The sequence below is a fragment of the Aphelocoma coerulescens genome, chromosome 6 (assembly GCF_041296385.1).
Source record: "Aphelocoma coerulescens isolate FSJ_1873_10779 chromosome 6, UR_Acoe_1.0, whole genome shotgun sequence".
NCBI lineage: Eukaryota > Metazoa > Chordata > Aves > Passeriformes > Corvidae > Aphelocoma > Aphelocoma coerulescens.
Window position 1 is genome coordinate 31,236,280 of NC_091020.1, and position 17,440 is coordinate 31,253,719.

A 17,440-nucleotide genomic window follows, 5' to 3' on the forward strand; every position below is an offset into this window, starting at 1 on the left:
GCATCAGGGTCTGCAGCCCCAGTGTAGTGTGACAAGGCACTAAACAGAGCTGCAGGACTACAAGCCTTTTCAAAAAGCTGCAGGCAAGAATGCTTCTCTCAGCTTAACTTGCTGATGGTAATGTCTGTTTTAATGGCAATTCTGGCAATATGGTCACCCCTACTACTTAAGTTAAAAGCCATCTTTTTGATGTCCACACATAAAGATAGAAACATTTATAATGCTTCTGGTTTCCACCATCTGAGTTCAAATCATCCATTTGATCTGATTCAGTTCAGTGGGATTCACAGCAGTAAATGCTTGTTTCACAAACACACACAATCAAGCAATGTTCTCCCAGCAAAACTGATGGATAAATACCTACAGCTCTGAATATTTGGGTTTGGTTTTTTTCCCATTTCAAATATTATGGACCAGATAAATTCCCAGTCTGCATCTCCTCTTGAAAAAATGAACTGTTGATATTAACAGATGGCCCAAATGGACTCCAAGAAACACCACTGATTTAACACAATTATTAAGAAAGAGTTAGAAAAAAAAGTTCTCAATTTCCATTCTCCACCTCTATTTCTGATCTTTTCTAAAAGCAGAGCATAGAGGAGGCAGATTTGTTTTCTATGTAAGTCTTTGAGAAACTGCTACAACTACAGATATTATTTCAGGGAATCAACTGATTTCAAATTACCAGAGGTAATTTAAGTGTTACTTCTCTGCTACAAGAAATAAGCATGACTTTTGAAGTAGGTTCCCTGTATTTCCTTTAGCTACCAAGTCAGACAATGACCATACAAACAGTGTAGTAAGAATTGGCTTCTTCACATGGGTGGAGCAAATGGCCTCGCAGAAGTACATTACTAAAGTCTAATCATGCCTGCCTTAGCAACCTGATTTACTAAGTGTACACAAAAAGCAGCCACAGATGATGCTGCCAAAAGCTGCATTTCAGAGACTGGCATAACTGCTCCATTACAATACAGCACTTTATAAAGGTAATGTAATCACCAGTGTACCTTGGAGGGAAAGCAAAATACATCTGCGAAACAATCTGGAGTAAAACTACCTTAAAGTGTAAATATCAAGAATTGCTATGAGATGGTCCCCTGTATGTAACTCTGCCCACCGTTAGAAATTCAATTTTACCAGTCCCTCAAAGCACTACTTGGATGCATTTTTACGGCACCCTGACCACACACAAAACCCACAGGGCAAACATGACAAGCCACTTAAGCTTCATTAGACAACAGTTTCTAAAACACAAATAAAGTAGGAAGTTCAGAACCTCATCTGAAGTTTGGAATAAGGCATTTGTATTAATCAGATTAGAGTTTCCGAAAGAGTAGGTGCAGGAGGTGACTGGCTCCTCACTGGCTGGAAACTCCATATAATCACAGGGGACAAGGGGAAGGTAAACACAAGACAGCAAATAACACAGGAAAAGGCAAGGAAAGAACAGATTGTCCACAACAAGATATTGCTAAGCTATACTTGAAAACAGATGACAATGCCTCCTTTAACTCTGTGTGTGTTTAGGTGTGAATGTGCCACAGCAAATACACTGGGAATGCTGCTCTCTTAGATTCTTAAGTACATTAGATTCACAGGCAAGACAGGCCTGTAAGTGAGTTATTGTTTTGCTTATTGTAAATTCTATAGAATCTTTTATTAAATTGTTTAAATTAGGCTATTGATTAAGTGCTGTTAAGTTTAAATGCTGTTAAAACCATTAGGCCTAAACCGCTGGTCAAGTTGGAGGCTGAGTTTGGCAAAGGGATCCACTATGAACCTTGTGACTTTTTCTGAGGGTCTCCATCATTCCTTCCTATCCTTACCCTTTTCCTATTCCCTGCCACCACACAGATCATTTCTGGGTGATTTTACTTTCAGACCGCTTGATTTTAGTCTGATTTTTCTCTGCGTGCTAGTAATAGTGTGAACCTTGACAATGAACTCTGTCATGCTTTCACTTTAATATTAAAGCTGCTTTTCCTGATACCTTTACCAGGGGTTCTTTGAGCACCCTAAAATCCTCACTGAGGACACCTGATTCCCATGCACATTCTCCCAAGGAAACAGCAAGTGGGACAATACTTTCATGCACTGCACTGACTGGTTTGAGAGCTGACAAGCCAAGAGGCTGAGAAGTTGTAAAGATTAATATCAGGCAGGAAACCTTTCTGGCGTTGCACAACAAAGACTATAAACCTGCAGGTCCTGGGGGCCAAACAGCAGACATGCAAATTATCTACCAACACCAGTGACTCCTCAGTGCAGTCATGTTCATTATAAAAAAAATATAATACATTATCATAAAAAAAACACCCCACCACAAACAGAAAACAACAGATCCCTTTTTCTCTCTCCTCCAGATAAAAAAAGGTGCAACACAACAAATAAATGGTTTTCAGCTCTCAGTCATTTCACAAAGGAAGCACTGAGTTTGTTCTAACTAAAAGGAAAATATTCCACTGCACCTGCACAAAAAAGCTACGTTTGTAACAAGCCAGCTCAAAGCCACAGTGCATTCTGATTGTCAATGCTTCGAGTACTTACCACCATCTTTTGCTGAAGAGATATGTAATGGGTAGAGTGCTTGATTTTAAATTACTTTATCAGAGTGCATAAGAATAAATTACGCCAGAAACACTACTGCCTAATGCAAATACAGTTTTACTCATTTTAAAGAGAGATGTATTTAATCTGAAAGCATATGTTTGTGTATCCACCCTACCTCATACATCTGAATGACTCAGCAATTACCCACAAAAACAGCTGACATTATTTCAAACCACAGCATAATGAACCATGTCCATTACCAGTGAAATGTTTCCAAATACAGCATCCTAGAAAAATCATCTGTATGCTACAGGCTTCACAGACCTCAAGACAACAGGAAACAAGTTAATTTGTGTTTTCTGCAGCAACATGTTATTTTTTTTTAAGCTGACAAAATCCAAAATTCTGATCAACTCAGGAATTAGGGAGATTGAATACTCAATTACTGAAAGTTCCACATGCCAAAACTCAGTCTTAACTAATGCAGAGAAGCTGGTCAGACATCAGCTATAGGAAAGGAAAGCAATCCTAGCTCGGAGTCTCTCCATAGCAGTCTGAGGAAATGATCATCACCTTACAGATCCAGTAATGAGGGACCTGGAAATGGCTTGGCATACAAGAGGCCCCATATCAGCTTGATGACAAGCAATTCATCTCATCTAAATGTACCATTACTCACTCAAAAAACCACTGCTCACTGCTTTTCACCCAATGTGCAACATGCAAAAATACACCAGCCCAGCCACATTTTCCTATGGCCTCTGCCACCACTGAAAGTAACTCTCTCGAGCTGAAAAGCTGTGAAACAATCCCTCAGAAATGCACAGGGCAACAAAGACCAACACCACACAAGCTGTCCTGCAGTCTGGAGAAGCAGAAATCACACAGGATGACCAGGGACTGTTTGAGTGTGCCAGCACAGTGCCTGGGACACCCACGTGTCCATGCGTCCATCACTCTGCTGACTCCAGCTCAGGACACCCACGTGTCCATGCGTCCATCACTCTGCTGACTCCAGCTCAGGACACCCACGTGTCCATGTGTCCATCACTCTGCTGACTCCAGCTCAGGACACCCACGTGTCCATGTGTCCATCACTCTGCTGACTCCAGCTGTGGCCAGCTGCTCAGACAACACACACAGGGAGGGGGGAAATAAATATATATGGGGAGTTTCTGCAGTGAATGCCCTGAAGAGAGAAACCAAACTCCATTAAGACTAAATCCATGCAAGAGCAAGTCTGACCAGTCCCCTGAGGTGCTCCCACTTTTACTGTTTGGTATCTGGGTTTTACTGGTTTGGCTGTTGATGAGTGGTTCCTGTAGGAGACAGCTTGCTCTGGCATGTTGGTTACAGGCACACATTCTGCAGCCCACTTGCCATTTAGCTGTTATACTGCTATGCAAAGAAGGTGCTGGCCTGTCCAGAGCAAGACATTGTACTTGCCTGACATTTCAGTTTCCATAACCATCTGTTTTCTGACACACACCAACATTCCTGCTTATACTGCGATACTTTTACATCTCTGAACATTAAAAACTAACAACCTGCATCAAGTCATAGCTTGCCAAACAAACAGAACTCTCAAATGTTGCTGGCAGGTGAATGAGATTATGTCAGAAAGCGAAACACCACAAACTGTGCATTAAAAGGATTCACATATATAGTTTTTTTTTATTGTTTGCCTGTCTGAACCAGAAACTTCCAAGCAACTAACATTTACAAAGTAATTTGCTGTTGTTGCTAGGATAAAGATCTAGAACTGCATTTTCAACATAAACCCCAAATGACTGAATGTCACCAAAATGTATTAAGATCAAAGAAGTATCAGGATAATAAAATACATTGTAGTAGAGTAATTTCTTAAGAGTAAATTTCACAACCCACAGCTAAAACAGTTTCTTTATAGAACAATTTTTTGAGGCACATGAGTTTTACCTCCAGCAGCTCAAAAAGATCCATTCGTCATCCAAAAGCCAAGTCATGTTCACACGTCAGACAAAACTCACATAATGCACACAAAGATGGTATCCTGTTATATTACAGGTGTGTCTAACCTACATAAGGAAGCTTTTGCAAGGCTAAGATTGCATTAAACAGTTGTCAACTATTCTTTCAGCAAGCTGATGTTCAGAAGGCAGCCTTGGTTTTGGCAGAATTATTTAGGCTCATATGTGCTAAAGCAGACTTTAAAATCAGCTGCCTCAGTTCTGGGACTTAAGAGAAAGGAGGCAAGGACTAGCACGGAGTAAAGAATTTGGGATATTCCCAAACTGAAATCAAACTAAAGCAGTGTATTACCACGGGATATATCAGAAGAACTGGCCAAACCTGTATAGCTGAAATGAATCATAGTTCACAAACAGGAGAAAAAATGTACAGGCTGCACCAGCTCAGCAGAACCCAGGGAAGGCTTTATTTTAAATACTATGTTCACCAACTCCAAGCAATTTTTACAGAACACTGAGGCTGTCACTCCATGAGGAATAAAGAGAACATAAAAGAGAAAAGAAGAAAGAACCTAGCAAATACCATGCCTATTAAATGCTGGATAGTTATTTTTCTTTATAAGGAAAGCCACAAGAGGAAAACAGTGCAACAAAAAGGACATCAGAGAGATCACAGTGCTATATATTTTGGTGGGAATGCACGCTTAGCCAGAAATATCTGATGTAGTTAAAGCATTAAGAGTGTTTTGGGCTGACAGAAATTAGTTATCAATGTGTTAGAAGCACTGAAGAAGCTGCTGTAGTTTAGAGCTTCTTTATATTTGGCATCTCTACTTCACGCACTGCAGTTGAGTACAGAACTCAGACATCAGTTATGGAAGTGAAAAAAGCTGCAGGGAAAAATCAAGCAGTGTTGCTGCTACAGCAGTGACAATTTCAAGTACATATCTGGAGATTCTAGTCTAAAAGGAATGTTCAACAAGGAATAGACATGAAAACAGCCATGGATGAACAAGTAAGATGCAGAGAAGGATAGGGAAATACAAACTGTATATATTACGACTGCTGTAAACCACTGACATCTAGAGATAGGCAAGAAAAATGCAGAATAAACTGTAACAGAATTCCATATGCAGTAATTCTTAAATTATACTTCACAATCTATATTTAATTCACCTAATTCTTTTCCTTTAGATTTTCCCTTTTGTGCTGCTTGTGGTGCACAGGAACCATAAACAGTTTATACACGTTTACACAGGAACGGCAGACATTTATCTCGTGTGCTCAGATCATATTTGACTGAGGTATTTACATCCCAGATTATACTTTAGATTTCCCATTCTCCATTCTTTCATTCTGTATCATATATTGAGGTTTAGCCACTGCTCTCCACATGGTTGAGACCTCCAAGGTCTGGCAGTGCCAACCTAGTAGCTGGTTTTCTGTCTGACAGCCCATTAGTGAATGAAGTAGTAGACAATTTTGTAAGTTAATGTAAATCAGTCTTAACAGCAATCCCCTCCATGGGCCACCTACATGCTGCTCTGATATAATCACAGATCCCAGGAAAGAGAGAATTAGATTGTGCAGCTTCTTACCTGCAGCTCCTTTGAGACTCTCTCTAAGTGGTTAGTTATCTTTTTTATTAGGTCACTATACATCTGTTCCGAATGCTGCTGGCATACACACTTATACACACAACTGCAGAAACAAATATAGGAACAAACAATGAACTTACAACAGTTTGCAGTGAAGGGTAACAGACTTCAAAACATTTTGTTCAAGTTTCAGTTTAGAGGATAATAGAGTTAATTGAATGATTGTTGAACTTTTAAATACAGTCTGAAGCTTGGAATGAGCTTCAGCAGGCTCTTACCGCTCCCCTGGAGGCTCCGGGGTGTCCATCCCATTCCCCCTCCCCAACCTCATTTTAACTTAAAATGAGTTCTCTTAACAGTGCACTTCAAAACAGCCAGGACAATTCTGTCAACAGCACATTCCTACTTCTGGCTTTGTCTCTCCTATGTGAATGAAGTCTCCATTAAAATAAACAGGTTTAACAATTTTATGAATATTCTAGGGCAAAACCCTTACTAAAAGAAGGGGAACACTGACAAGTATTATAGAAGTTGCATCAAAACCATGGTAGCTTTAAAAAGAAATGGGAAAAGTTCTAAAATTACAGACCCAAGCATGTTACTTCATTCTTTGCTACTTATATTTGAAGAAAATTCTACACTTTCACAATAAAGAAAGATGCAGAAAAAGAGCAACAAAACTTTAATTCTGTATTCCATGGCTTTGCTGTGTTAACTCTGGTCTTCAGTGTTACCTTTGCTTCTTAACACTTTATTTCTCTCATATTGCAATATAACATCTGCAAAATAAAGCTATTCATTGAAGACATATTTACAGCAGTTGTAAAACAAATACATGTATTACTTTCAACAAGATATTATTAGAGTAGTCATCACTGTCAGGACTAGCACCAGTATTCATCTGTACCAAGCAGCTTTTACTCCTCAGTCAGCATTCTGAAATTTAGCTGCTAAACCCAAGAGGCCCAGGGAGACTTCACCTGGTATCTTGGGTAAGTCCCATCTCCTCTGTTCTGCTCCCCTCTCCACTCCTCTGTACCAAGAACTGTGACAGCGAGCAATTTAGGCCAGAGACTGCTCTTAGGACATGTGCAAACAACTGACTTCCAGGGAGGTCCAGACCCCAGCCTTGAATTCTGCAGGCTTTCAAGGGCCCCAAAAGCCCAAAGCTATGGGGCAGCAACACTGTATCTCCGTACAGGAACTAAGACTTTCCAATTCTCTGCTGAGAAGGTGGTGCTAAAATAGGCAAACTACAAAGATGGCAAAAGTCTGCTTATTTGGTGAACCATGTTATTTCTTAAAAACCAAAAGACACCCTCACACCTCTTGTATTATTGTATTTTAAAAATAACTACGTATCTGTAGTTTGATATTATTTAAATATTATCAGTCAAGGTCATCCTTTTTCTTTCACATCAAGTCTACCAATAGCAGATCCTATATTGAGACAAGCAACTGCAAAAGCTATTTTGGTACAATGCCATTTTCTAAGAGCAAAAATATCAGTTTAGTTTGGATCAAAGAGAGAAACACTGATAAGAAAAGTGAGACTGATATTTGTATCTCTTACAAAATCAGCCAGCTGGGTAACCACAGCAAATGGCCACACATTTGTTTGTTCCATAGCTAACTAGTACACAGCCACTTTCACAAGAGGACCTCTTTATTTGCATGCAACTAAACTGAATTTTAAAGCACACTTCTCCTTAGTGTTACACAGACTACTGCTGCCTCTTTTCTGCAACATGTTCTGTAGTCACACGCCAGTCTTCCCATGTACACACAGGGTATGTTTATGTTTTATTTGAACATTTCTATTTAGAGGTTCCTTCCCCATTCTGAGATCCTGTTTTCAGTTCCTGATTGTGGGCTTATTCTGTGAATCATCCTTACCCTGATATTACCCAAAAGAAGTCACAAGCTTGTTAGTTCTTTAACATAACCAAACACCTTAGGAAAAGGAAGTCCCAAAAAGGACATTGGAGGGTAAGCAGTGGTTGACAGGGATGAAACTCAAGCTCTCTAAGTTGTCCTGAGGAACAGAAAACTGCACTGCACCTGGGAGGCAGTGCAGGCTGCCAGAAGTGCAACTTAGCTGAGCACACTTTCCTCATCTCAAACCTTCCTTCACACCTCTCTGCCAATTTATCCAACCCTTTTGTAACAGAAAGTGACTATCCACAGGCAGGCTTTGGGCTCGCAGTTGAAAACAGACACTAATGACACTTTGATACCTTACAGATAAACTGGTCCATGGTAATTATCTGCATACACACCTTGGAAGTTATCTCCCAGCTCTCACAGCTGGGGAGTAGGCAGCTACAGCTATCACTGACCATGTCAAATACAGCAGTTTGGGTTTCTAATAATGTATTTAGAGTCTGCATTATGGAAGCCTCGATTCTTTCAGTTAGCACAAAGATGACCAAAAATACAGTAGTATTTTCACCTCAGTTTCACTGTGAAGAAAAAAAAAAATGTAGCTGTTTGAACCACTTCAAGAAACATTCCATCTTTCAGACTAAAGAACTGGCCTAGTTCTTTAGGCTGTTCTTACAGTTCTAGAAGCAGAGAAGATCTAAACTCCAAGTCTGCTACAGACTCTCAACGATACTCCAAGCAAACACTCTTATTAAATTCAATTTTTAAAAAATCAATTATTCTTCCCTTGTCAATCTATCTTGTCCAGACTGTCAACCAAAGGAACAGTCTAAAAATATTAACGAAAAAATGAAAATCTATCTCCTGGTTGGAAGAGGCTGTGGCAGAGTAATTACAACCACAGACATAAATTTTTAGAACAAAACTGACACACCAGCTTTACCAGTAACACTAAACTATGGAAAATCTTTAGCTTTGGTAATAGTAAAACACATGTAACAGTTATCCATGCATCATTAGAGTCCTGCACCAAGTGCCCCAGATGTACAGGGGTTATCCAGGCGAAACTCAAAGCCCACAGTCCTTCAGTAAATAAAACTTTTGAGGAGTAGAAAGATGACATGGATGAACTCCAGTTACCTGCAAACCATAACTAGGTATAATTAAACCATTAACTTTGCACACCTACTTTTATCAGAGATGACTTTTGAGATATGTCTTACTGCAGATTGTTTGCACATTGGGGATTTTGAGCTGGGAAGGGTTTTGATTACTTACACTAAAACCGTCTCTCTTAATTCAAATGACCATCTCAATTATTTATACACATGATATCTGAGTCCTGATAAAAGTAGTTCCAAAAGTTTGGAGAGGAAAGAGGAAGTTTATTGACGTTTTCAACAGGAACTAAGGTGCAAAACTGAACACCTGCCTTTCTTTTATCTGCTTCCCTAATCCAAAGTTTCAAACGGCAGAGATAAAGTGGCTAAGAGCAAGAGGCAACAGAGCTGCAAGTCTCTAAAAACAGCCCTCAGTGACAGAGCTGGCAGCATTACTCTGCAGAGGGCAACACTGGTGAAGAAATCCAAGACAGCAGTGCTACAGTTAGGATGCTGGCGAGGGCCAGGGGTTTTAACAGTTATCTTGGCCAGTAAATCCAGCAGCAGTCACCCACTTCCCATCCATTTCACCAACACCCTGAATACCTGCCACCTACAGAACAATAATCTCCATTTTAGTTAATCTCTTAAGAAACTGCCAGGTCTCTAAAGCATTTAGCGTTTTGGAGCAGCAGTACGATGGGCAAGCAAATCCCCCACTATCACCAGTGCTGAGCATTAGCTTAGCCTGAAGGGCAGTTCTGGTGTGTGATTAGATCCCTTTTAAAACAAACTGCAGCTCCAAGACAGGTACAGCCCAAGCCTTCTCCAGACAAGAATGGAGATGCAAAGGAGTGTCCTTCAAACAGCCTGGAACTGCACATGGCTGGGCAAGAGGAGAACGCACCAAAGCCACCTCAGGCATAACACACAAATGACAATTTACATCAAAGGACCTTGGCACCAGGTGCTTCTAGTTCCTTCTGCACATCAACCACACCAAATGAGATATGACAAAGAAGCCTTCTGACACACTAAGTCAACTACCTACCATGCCAATCTCTTTGGAGAAAAGGATGTTGAGACTTTAATACATTTCCTAGTACATTACACTAAGCAACTGTGATGGAGTTTATTTTAATGTTAGTGTTTTCGGCACTTATGCATTTTAATTCTTTAAGGTTTATTCCTGTTAACACAGTATGTCAAGATGTGTTATCTATTACTCACTCTAACCATTTAAACAGTATTGTATTTCACATAACCTTCCCATTTGTCTCCTCAAAAAGGTACAACATACAACATATGCATAGGTGGCAAGATCAAATAAACATTTCATTTTAAAGAAAAAATAAGTTGTGTAGTATTTAAATTATTTCCTTACCTGTATATTTGTTCATAGGAGATAGGGATGTAGTCACCAGGACTCTGAGTTAAAAGCTGATCTATGGCACTGTCCAACTTTGGCCAGTATGTGCTCTTATAGTCTTCAATTGTTATAACATTCATTACTGCAAGAAAAAGACAAGAATAGATTTAGTAACTTCACCGAAAAGACTAGAAGCAAGTGAATGCTCTGTGATTTCACATCACACCAATAAGCAGGTCAAAAAACCTGGGAACAGCTCACTTCCACCAAGACAACCTCATCTAAAACTAAAGTCCAGACTTGAATTTGTATCTTTGTATTTACAAAAAATAAAATCAGGAAACCTGCCAAATCAATGCTTGGGTATTTCTCTGGGGCCCACGTAACAAGGAAAAGCAAACCCCTGGGAGTTCTAACGTGAAAATATAATGACAAAAATTTATAAAAAGATTAGTTCAGATTAATGAATTATGTAACTTTGTGGCAGTTCAGAATCAATTATTAACATGGCATCTTCACATTCAGGAGAACAAGCTCTGGCCAAGACTGGTAGTTTTCTGAATAATCCTTCCCAGCAGATGTATTAATTTCACGAGTCTCAGGTGGGACCAGCACCTTCCTTAGTCTAAAAGCTGATGCAATTCCCTCTGCCTTCAACTTCAGTTAGGCTTCCAGGCAACTTTTTTGTATCTGTATTGCAGTTCCCCTCTAGCAGGGACAATTACACTCCTTTTCCAGATAAGGATCACCACAGGGAAGAATAGGAGGTGTTTAAATTAGCGTTCCCCACTGCTCCCTGATCTTCCTCCTGAGCTTCCCAACTGCACCCTCTTGCACCAGTGACTCAGGGTGCCTTCAAAGCCACAGAAGGGTTTGGATCTCTTTTCAGGGAGGATTTCTGAACCAACCACTCGTGGCTCAGTTCCAACAGGTTCACACCCTCCCTTCAGGGCCGTACTCTGAGCACTACCTCCCTGCCTTGTCACACCACCACGGCTTCACAGCACCCACTCAAAAAAGCCCTCAGCAACCAACAGCACCTCAACCAAATCTATGATTTGAATTCAAGCTATGAAATCAAATCAAATCTATCAAAATAAAAAAGGATCAAAACTATCCAGCACAGGAAATCTAAAATAATTTCTTCATCTGAACTGTGCATATAAGTCTGGGCTATATGGAACAGAGAATAATGATACTTCTCACCCCACACAGACCAGTTTAGACACAACACTGGAAAGAAATCTTTTGGTTAGGGATGAATTTTAAATACACATTTAAATGCAGATTCACTGCTGGGTTTGAGAAGCAGTATTTTTGAAAGGTATTTTCACAAGGGGTTGAAAGGAGCTGAGTGAGTCACTTTTGGCAGCATTGTGAGGAACAATTCTAAGGAAATTGGCAAAACAGTTATGAGTACCGTGAGGGGAAAAAAAGATTATAAAGAGAACCTGGAATAGAGAGAGGTGTGAGACAAGGAAGTGTTGGAACTCTCTCTGTACAAGCAAGTACTACAGATTTCTTTGTGTGTCTTGTTAGGGTATTTCAGCCAGAAACTTTGGTTAGAGAAGGATGTTAGTGCAGCCCTCCCGGCTCCTCTTCATCCAGCTATAGCCATGGGTCCACCCTTGCTCCATAGCTGTTACAGGATCAGATCCAGCTCACCTCAAGGTGTCTGAGCAGTGGCCAAGTCCCCACTACCACGTGCTGCAGGACACTGCCCCAAGAACCCAGCCTGCAATCCAAAAGGACATCCCTGTTTGCTAACAGGTGAATGATGGTCACAGGGCTGGGTACACAACCACCAGGATTTCAGTTAACAAGTCCAACAAGTCAGCTCCCCCACTAAAAGCATCCACGCAGTCAGCAACAGCAGAGCACCTCCCTGGCAGTAAACTCAGCCCTTATTCCTTGCCTTGCAATGCCTTGTTTGAGTTCTCATCCCATACAGAGCCCATGCTCCAGGCACATGTTCTCAGGAGCAGCTCCACACAGTACTTTTACTATTCCTGCCTACACTCAGCAGTAAGACTCGAGCTTTTGTTTCTTACTTTGTTACCCCAAAAAAGATGGGCCTCCACAGAACCACTCTGTTCCTCAGAAAATATTACAATGAAGTCAGCATAAACGTTAGACCAAGTCCTGCTTTAAGATTTCATTTTATAGTCACGTTCACATGTGGTTTAACATATTAAATAAGCCCTATTAATTTAAAAAAAATAGTCAAGTAAGAATTGAGAACATTGCAAAATAATTTTACCAGGCTGTTGAGATGTTAATTTTTTTTTTTTTTTTTTTTTTTTTTTTACAATACAGAAAAAAAACCCAGCAGCAGACAGGAAGGTCTGCCCATTAGACATGCTGCACAGGTAAAGGACAAAATGCTTTTATGAACAGCCCCATGAGAATTGCACAGAAAAGTGTGGATAGAAAATGTACTGATAAATTCACAGTAACATTCTAGAAAAGCTTCATTCTCATTCAAAAGTCTCTTACAAGTACTATGTAATTTGATTTCCACACTTCAGTTCTGAAACTAAGCCAACCACAATATTTACATAGCCAGAAGTCCAAGACTATAAACTGAATAATCACTATTTTTATTCTTCCAATCCAGAAAACAAAGTACTTTAAAATTTTAATAACTACCACAAGTTAGTAATGTCCTCTTTCTCCTGGCAGTGCTTACACACACAAAAGTGAAGGGTGGCGTAAAGTAAGACCTTCCCACTACAAACTCTGCAAGAACAAGGTCGAGACCAGGAAGGAAGGAATCACACAAATCCTTAGCAAGGAAAGACAGACTGTCCTTTAAGTTTTTACTTTTCTATCTTTTTAGGATGTCATGCTTAAATGCTTATCTCTACATTAGGTATTCAAGATTTAAAAGGATTTGCCCAACAGCTTCTGCTCCCAAACTGAAATTTAGTTGGTTTCTGGGAAGTGACACTGATATTTTGTAAGCAAGCATGCTAGAATGCAGGATTTTATCCAACTTCAGCAAGTTTGGGGGGGTGGGGCTGGGAGAGAAATCAGTCTGATAGAATCGAAAGAAGTCAATATTTTCCAGAGAATTCAGATTTTCCAGAGAATTATTAAAGACTTCACAAGTAAAGCTTGAGCAACAACTGCTGCTTTTCCATACACAAAAAAAGTTCAAAAGGAAAACTTTAAGTGAAATGCAGCAGTGAAACCATTTAAGTAAAAAAGAATATGCATGAGCTATCATAACCTAGATATATCAGTATTATAGTCAAAATGGAAACACTGGCTGCTTCAAGCTACCAAATTCTTTGATATCAACTTCAATGAAAAGAATGGCAAAACCCACTAAGATTAAAAAAAAAAAAAAGCCCACCAAGAGTAGATATAGATCTCCCATTAAACTGGTAATAAAACCTTACACACATTCACTTTTTCATATCTGTAGCTAAAAAACAAGAGACAGAGCAGGATGGCTGATCCAACCTACTGCCAACTATGTAGACATCAGTCTGACAATTATCTGTCATTTATTCTGGCAATAAAAATGAAAGAAAGCAACTAAGCATCTTTCAGAAGCTGTATTTCATCTCACCAAGTGACATACACAAAACTTCACTGCTCAATTAGCAGTGCACCCTACAATCCTCTGTATTTTGCTAAAGTGTACAAACTCTTCAGGCAGCTGTCCAAGACTCATCTAGACTGTGGCCCCGTGCTTTCCTTTTTCTCAGCCCCCATGTGCATGTTTTCACAATAGATTTTGCTCTGCCCCCCTGCCTGACACATCCCAGCATACATTAGCAAGCTGATGAGTTTGCCCTGTGGTTGCTTCCAATTCTATTCTATTTTTATAACCTGTTTCTCAGCCCGCATTAAGGCTGGTTAGTAAAAGCAACTTTTTCTTCATCAGACCATTTGCCTACGCAGCAATGCATACACACTGCACTGAACAATGTTATGCAACAGGGAAGGCAACATATTTAATGGATATGCCAGTGCACACAGCCACCACGTGTGCCTGTCCCAAATGGCACTGGCATCAACCACAGTTATAACCATCCCTGCTTGAAAAGGGTAAAAGAAACAAGAAGGAAACTCTTCATTGTTCACCACAATCGAGTTGTGCTGCAATTACTGTTACAGAAGAGTTTTCCTAAAAGTACTAAAAGTTCTTAGTCTTCTTTTCTCCCTCATGTACTTTGAAAAATACTTTTCACAACACTACTGCCTTATAAATCCACAACCATGACTGAAGCTGATCAACTGTAAGCATTTAAAGTTTACCATAACACAGAAGTTTTTCTTAAGTTGCTTCAAGTACAAGAAAAGCCATTTAAGAAAAACTATTAAATGAACTGTGCATTATTCCAATTTTAGTTCTCAGTCTTACCAAAATCTCAAGGAAGGAGAACTGGATTTAGCCCCTCTGAAAGATGGGAAGGATACTCTGTCCAGGACAGTCTCTGCATCATGAAGCAAGGTGGGACTTGTTGCTCATTCAACTCCAGAACTGCCTCATGCAGCAGAGGACAACTTTCTATCAAGCTCAGGACTGGCAAACAGCTTCTCCACACGTGTTCTGCCATTACTGGGACAGAGCAGGCAGCAGGGATCCAGCACTCGCTGTTTCCCTCTTCGGGAACATTTACATCCAAAACGACCTCTCTCCCTTTTTCTATGTGTGAAAACTAAACAAAGGTGATTAAGGGGATCCTCTGTCAGAGCCAGGATCAGAACAGGCAGGATCCCAACTCAGCTCCTTTAGCTTCTCAGTCAATACTACTTCACTGGACTTGTTCTATTCATTTCCATGTACCATCACAACTATCCTCAACACAAAGGAGTGGAAAAGTTCTAATGAATTTCACTTAGAGAATTTTCTATTTTGCAGGAAAATAATTAAAAAAAAAAAATCAGTAAGATATTACTTTGGGATACCAGTGCTGGAGAAGTGAAAACAAGAACTCCAAAACCACATCCTAAGCAAAATCATGCTCTCCTGCTGCTTCTCCTCCTCAGACATAAATTGTGGATTAGCTGGAAAGTCACCTTCCCACTTGCTGGAGGTCCAGCTTGAAAACCATTTTCATTCTGACACAGAAGGAGAAACTAAGATTCTGAATGTCTGGACTAGGAGTACAAGAGCCTAGTTTAGCAAGGTTGAACGACATCTCATTTCAACTGTCTCGAGTGTTTAGAAGCCACCCCAAGGTACCTGGAGCCCTGACAAGCAAGGCAGGCAAAGTACCAGGGAGCTCACAGAGCCTGGCAGTCCCAACTTCAAAGCAGCCAGCCTTGGCCATGTGCCACAAAACCCAGGCTACCCGAGAAGCAGAAATCCAGAAGCCTGAACTTTGAGCCTTTGATCATCTCTGGACACGGACAGGTGAGAGAGCACTGGGGAGCGCAGGGAGGGCACACCAAATAAAGTGCATTTCCCATCAAAATGTTATCATGGTAATTACACAGTTACACTTCCAGGAGTGCTTTTAACTATCCAAATCCAAGTTTTCCGACATTCTACGGGAAAAAAAGGTCTATTTTGCCCAGAGAAGTGACTTTTGGAAACAGAAGTAGAACTGAAATGTATAGCAAAAGATCTTCCCTTCCCTCGATCCCAGCTCAGAAAAAAACAGGGGGAAAATGCCATTTTTGTTAAAAGCTGCATGTGAAAGCCATTTTGGAACCCCTCCAAGGCCAGGAGAGAACCTGGTCTAGAGGAAGGTGTCCCTGCTCACAGAAAGGGGGTTGGAACAAGATGGCCTTTAAAGTCCCTTCCAACCCAAACCATTCCGTAATGTTATGATTCTATTTTTGGGGCTAACTTGGGTAAGTTAATCCTCGGTCGTTCTCATCAGGCCTTTGCAGATACCTGTCCCTTCTGGGATAACAAGCCCCTTCCACGGGCTCTGCCCACATCTGCCACCAGCAATCCCAAACTGGCTTCCAATTCATCTCCAGGTTTTTCAGGCAAAGTCTATAGGAAAGTACGATCTAAGCTAAAAGGCTTCAGAAAAAGCAGCAGCAGAAAACCCTGCCGACGCTCACTTTCCCAGGTCTACAGCCAGATCTGCCGTGACAGGAAAGCAGAAGTTGGGGCGCTGTGCGAGGAAAGGTTATTTTCGCCTTCCAAAGCGCCTTAACCCGTTTGACTTCGCTTCGAGAAGCCTCTCGGGGCGAGACCCGCGTCGGGGTAGGACAGCGCTGAGCCCGGCCCCAGCACGGAGCGGGGGCAGCGCGTTCAGCGGAGCAGGCGAGGCCCCCCCGCGCCCGGGCCCGGGTCACTCACGGAACTTGGAGGTCGAGGCGCTGATGTTGATGGCGGCGATGGCCCCGGCCGCCCCCGCCCTGCCGGCGGCTGCCCCCGGCTCGCAGCCCCGCAGCCCCGCGCCGTTGTGCTCGGGCCCCGCGGGGCGCGGCGGCCCGGCCGGCGGCAGCAGCCGCTCCCCGAGCAGGTGCCGCCCGTAGCCGCCCGCGCCCCAGTTGTTGTGGTTCTGGTCGTCCATCATGGCCTCGCCGCCCTCCTCCTCCATGCTCTCCTCCTCCATGGCGGGCGCCTGGCTGCGGGAGCGGGGCGGGATCAGCGCCCGCCGCCCATCGCCGCCGCCTCAGGCCCGGCGGGGCTCGGCGGGCTCGGCCCGGGCCCCAGCCCAGCTCCGGCCGCGCCGCGCGACACTTCGCGCCGGGCGGAACACGGCGACCGCGCCGGGCGGCAGCGGCGTGGGGCATGCTGGGGGATGTAGTCCTACGGGGCGGAGCGACTGGCGCAGCGCGGAAGGAGGCGCGGTCGGCGCGGGTTCCCTCCCCGCCCGCGGCTGGGGTTCGCGCTTCCCGGTTCTCCGATGCCACGGAGGTTTTCCCTGGAGCGGGGAGGCTCCGGCAGGGCCCGAGCGGAGAGCGGGCCCCGTGCCGACAGCGCCCCCTGGCGGGCCCGCGGGGCCGGGAAAGGACAACCCTCTGGAAAAGCCCGCCCGTGGATCGGGATGTCAGCCCCCTCCCCGC

General features: G+C 42.4%; 1 protein-coding gene across 2 annotated transcripts in view; it reads right to left on the minus strand.

Annotated features, from left to right (window-relative positions):
• Positions 1-17,119, minus strand: part of CACUL1 (CDK2 associated cullin domain 1) — a 43,281-nt gene extending 26,162 nt beyond the window's left edge. For both annotated transcript variants that reach the window (XM_069020132.1, XM_069020131.1), the window contains exons 1-3: positions 16,728-17,119; positions 10,469-10,595; positions 6,101-6,203 (exon numbers count right to left, since the gene is read on the minus strand). In XM_069020132.1, coding sequence (XP_068876233.1) covers positions 6,101-6,203; positions 10,469-10,595; positions 16,728-16,986 — 489 coding nt within the window. In that variant the 5' untranslated portion in view covers positions 16,987-17,119. The remainder of the gene's footprint in view (positions 1-6,100; positions 6,204-10,468; positions 10,596-16,727) is intronic.
• Positions 17,120-17,440: the final 321 nt, after the last annotated feature.